The sequence below is a fragment of the Sphaeroforma arctica genome (genome assembly GCF_001186125.1).
Source record: "Sphaeroforma arctica JP610 unplaced genomic scaffold supercont1.2795, whole genome shotgun sequence".
Taxonomy (NCBI): domain Eukaryota; class Ichthyosporea; order Ichthyophonida; genus Sphaeroforma; species Sphaeroforma arctica.
Genome location: NW_014037763.1, coordinates 1 through 4,892, shown reverse-complemented (window position 1 = coordinate 4,892; position 4,892 = coordinate 1). Strand labels below are relative to the sequence as shown.

Sequence of the window (4,892 nt, the reverse complement as noted above, 5' to 3'; positions counted from 1 at the left end):
TACATACTCTAAAAGAAGTAAGAATACAGCAGCCATAATCTTCAGTGCCCGATAATTTAATCAAGATGTATATAAGATCTCTTCCAGACCACAGTTACCTTGGTTACCACATTGTCCCACCTGTAGGGTTATAATCTCTCTCGGCATACTGGTGTGCTTTTGTTATACTATTGCATGGGAAGCGGTAATGTGGTATAGTAAAAACCTTCTCCAGTATCAAGTTTTGCCACGTACTAGCCCACGTAACATGTCCGGCTATTTCGATCTCCAACTCACACACATAGACAGTATATATCTCTTGTATATGTGGCTTAAGATTGTGATTATATCTTATATATATATATATATATATATATATATATTATAGTGATACAGATCATATAGTAGACACATCGTTTTCTAATCAGAACCATCTGTGACAACTGACATCTCTCCTCAACGCATTTAAAAAATAGTTCGCGTGTATGTTTAACGTAAACGTATAAAGTCTGGTATTTGAAAGTTATAACGTACAAATGGGGAAGAAAGGGTCTAACCTAATATGAAGAAGCATGGCACTATATGAGGGAAATACGTAGCTATATTGTACTTCAGAACCTATACTTTGCACCTGTATATAACATACAGGACCAAACGTTCAACATAAACTTGAAAGTATTGACTTCTTTACGTTCTACCGGAAAACGTAAATTTTGGACATGGAAGTGGTCCTGTCCAGACCGTCAATTTTTCTTCCCGCGTAAATTTGCGAATGAACTTCAGTTATAAAACTGGAACATGATTTTTAATTTTTTAAATAATAGTATTGAATTGTATTTAGAAAAAAACATAGCCTATGTATATACTTGTTTTTAGAAATATTTAAATACATAGGCTATTATACATACTGTCATAGCCTTCTGAAAATTAGACAAAGTCAATATTTACTGTATGCTAAAAAAATCTAATTGATGACCGATATTTCGGTCAAGCGTAAATATATGATTGTTTTGCTTAAAAAAAAAAACAACCAAAATTAATAAACATGTACACCTGCCTCACATAAACATAGCCTTCTGGAAATTTGACACAGAAGGCTATTTACAACATAAAAATATTATTCAATGTCATTTTGTGTCAGTATGTGTCGTACTCTCGCAGTGACAAGAGTCATCAGCGAGTCGAGACTCGAGAGGTTGTACTTTTAAAAAATATAGATAGTTTGTAGCCTGTACTCTGTAGTGTGAAATACTGCTGTGTGGAGTGTATTTAGACCGCAGATTGCAGACTGCAGAGTGAAGACTGTTTTAAATATTGTCACTTTGTCACCAGTTCACATTTCAAAGTTCACACTTCACCGCCACTGGAATTGAAAGTGGAAAGTGGAAACAGGAAAACATCATGACAACGAGGTAGCCGGTAGGAATGCATGATTTGCTCGTGAAATTTGGATTAGGGAGTGTTGACACATTCCATAAACCCATCTTGCTGCTCCAAGTTTGTGAAAGTTTGGAACATCTGAAATATAACTTTGGTCAGCTGGGATACTGATTCGGATCCGTTCATTATTTTTTAAAAATAAAACGAACAATCATTGTCCCATTTTATTCGGTAGTGTTGGCAGTATTTATTTGGAACCCAAATTTGTTCACACAGGGTTAAAACCCAGGCACCAGAGTCCCAATGTCGACGATCAGATTGCGTCTCAGATAAAACACTGAAAATGGCGACGAGTTGCTTACGTTTAGAAGCGTCATGCCATTTCAAACCGATTTATCTGTTAATACAACTAACCAATAAAATATAAGAAATTTACAGGCGGTTTATGTAGACCAATCATAATCAATAGAAATTCACAGGAGATGACTTAAATGCCGTCATCACTTTGGTCCGATTTTAAGTTTGTGTCATACCCCAAAATTTGGGCATTCAGAGCCCGTCGTTTTCGTATTCGGTTTATACTTTCGTGTGGATAGGAATTCGCTGGAAACCGTTGCGTAGGTTTTATAGTAAAGTACTATACTATTGAGTTATACGAATATAGCGCGCCTACGTATTATTTATGAGACCAGATACACGGTCTACGATGTAAACATATTTGTGTGTATATTTAAGTGTATGTACATGCATGTACATGTATGTATCTGCCAGGCTTACGATTAGGATGCTGTGTAGTGATAAAAGACCTACGCATTATCGTACGCACAAGTATTAGACAATCAAATATACGCATAGAGATACAGTCAATCGATTCAAAGCTATATAATACGAAACGCAGACTAGATATTCTCCAATGATAAGCAAAAAAGAGATAAAGGTACTGTTTGTTTGCTGTAGTAACCAGTACAGTCGTTTAATCGACACGTAAATTCAATACCTATTCCAAACTACCAGAAGTGAATACGTTTACATAAATAAAATCACACACTCATAGATAAAAACACACACGTAAGTGATACGCACACGTATGCGATTAAGTGTACACACGTAAACACAGAGCTGCACACATAAGTAAAATAATGACGTACTCCGATCACCTGCAGCTTGTGCGCATCACCCACGCGAAGCTCAAATCCACCACACCCCCGCAGAGACATGAACGCTTGCACAAGAAGGTGCTACTACATAACCTCCTTTGCAATCTCAAGGACGAGATGGACAGGGGAGAGTATCGCACTAGCAGACTAGATGCACACATACATACAGAGCAGCACACGCGAAAGTCCCGTGGTATTCGCTTCCACACAAAGGTCGAGAGGTTTATATCTCCGAATAGAACTAGTAATGGAGCTATAGATGCAGATGCTCGGATACGTCAACGTCAACAACTACAACCATCTACAAGCGCCGAACCTATTTTATACGGAGATATGGAGGATGACTTCGACGTTTCATATAACAATGATATCTACGATGGAAGTATATTAGGCAACGATGTAGTAGGCAACGATATATATGATAGAAGTATACTAGACGACAGTGGCGAGTTAGAGCTCATGGACGATTTCATGCCAGCGCCAGATTATTTTGATGAAGGCCTCGGAGAGGAAGACACATACGAGAAGGGATGTGTCATGAATACGGATACAAACGGTGAGGAAACACACATGAACATGAACATACACGACTCACACATGAGAACGAATACCTGTAACGCAAATTCGTACGAGCAGCTGTCTGCTGCAGGTGAAGAAGAGGGGTCTGGTACGCACCAGCAGGCAGAGATTATGCACCTGGGTTTGGGCGCTTTGCTCGACCAGGACGATGTTGGGGACACATACACATCCGACTACAGAGAGGCTACTACAGAGTTAGAAGATACGGCGCGTGCGCAGTATTCGCGCGATTTGGCTGATACACATATGGTCGTGGTCGAGGATGACAATGAGAGTATAAATACATATACGAGTATACACACAGATACATATACAGATACACATACAGAGACACGACTTGGGCGTGTTGGGCACAGAGCAAGCGTCGCTTGGGATGGATCTGGCAGGAGGCCCAGGTCTAAATCCGCTCCAGGTGACAGCACCCACTACAAGATGCGAAACAACCACACCACACCAACCACCAAGAAGTCCAATCTCTCGAGACTATACCACGCACCTACAGTCACAACCACAATGGATGCAGCGAATAACACCGCAGCATCACAGGCTGACTCACCAGCACAGGGCCCGCCTGAAGCGCAAGGGATACTAGGCGTGTGCAATTGGAGTGCGCATGAAGGCGTGAGAGGGGATTCAGAAGAAGCTGATTCGACCATGTGCATGGGTAAATCCGTCAACAAGTTGGACTGCGGCGAGTTGGGCAATGCGACCCATTCCAGCGTTGTTGGTGTCATTAGGGCGAGTAGAAGGTTGGGTAGTGGCCTGGCGAACGAGGTGCAGAGGCCCTCTGAGCTGAATTTCCTCGAGATTAGTCAGGAAAAATACGACAAAAACGACAAATACAACAAATACGGTAAATGGGCTGCGACCAGAGTACAGACGAATAGTCGCCTACCTGAACAGCCACTGACTGAACAATATCACACCGCATTGCTTAAACAACACCTTCTAGATACACTTCCTCTGGGCAGTGTGGCCGGTGCAGAGGAACACGAGCAACAGATCACAGCAAAACATACTACTATAGCGCATGTGCCTACTAGTGCACACACACACAGCTCATCTATCACACGAACCCAGTCACAACTACCGGTAGATGCGCAGACCAAATCGTCTTTTTCTCGCACACGCACGACCAAAGTAACACAAGCTCGGATATACAGTCTGACTCGTTCATCTACAGGAACTCAGTTTGCAGGTAGAGCGCAAGTTGCCATAGCAACGCCCAGTGCGCGGGTTGGCAGGCTCACCAGGCCCATTCGCACCACCACGAATCGTGCTAGACACAGGTTGAATGAGTGGTGTGTGCGCAAAGCCTGCAGAGATCCTCGCAAGAACAACAGAGACAGGTATATGCGGAATACAAACACACACAAGAGGTCTATGTGTTGGAAGGAGGCTACAAGCACGCACAAACATCTGCACCCCGAGGCGAGCCCTGATCGTCAGCTGGCATCTGCGTACACACATGTGCATAGCATGGAGCACGCAGAGAAATTGGCGGACGCTGACGCCAAGACGCAGGATAACCGAGATGGTGCGGAAATAACAAATGGGCCCGTGCTGTACGATCGGTATGGTGTGAAGATTACATCTGCGCGTGTCTGTGTGGGGTCTACCGCTGTGGCGTTGCGAGTGGTCTTTGATACTAGCGCACAACGACGCCCCGAGTTAAACTATACTCAGATACTGTACACTTGAAGCGGTGTTGTGGAGCGGAAGGAGGGGGGGAGAAGGTGACCATAGCTGAGGAAAGCACGAAACGTAGCAGAGCGTAGCCGAGAAACTAATAGATGA

General features: G+C 42.9%; 1 protein-coding gene across 1 annotated transcript; it reads left to right on the top strand.

Annotated features, from left to right (window-relative positions):
• Positions 1–2,522: 2,522 nt before the first annotated feature.
• On the top strand, positions 2,523–4,892 carry SARC_12999 (hypothetical protein; the record flags this gene model as incomplete). Its single annotated transcript, XM_014292882.1, has 1 exon — positions 2,523–4,892. A coding segment is annotated over one exon (2,274 nt), but the record flags the coding sequence as incomplete, so codon positions are not given.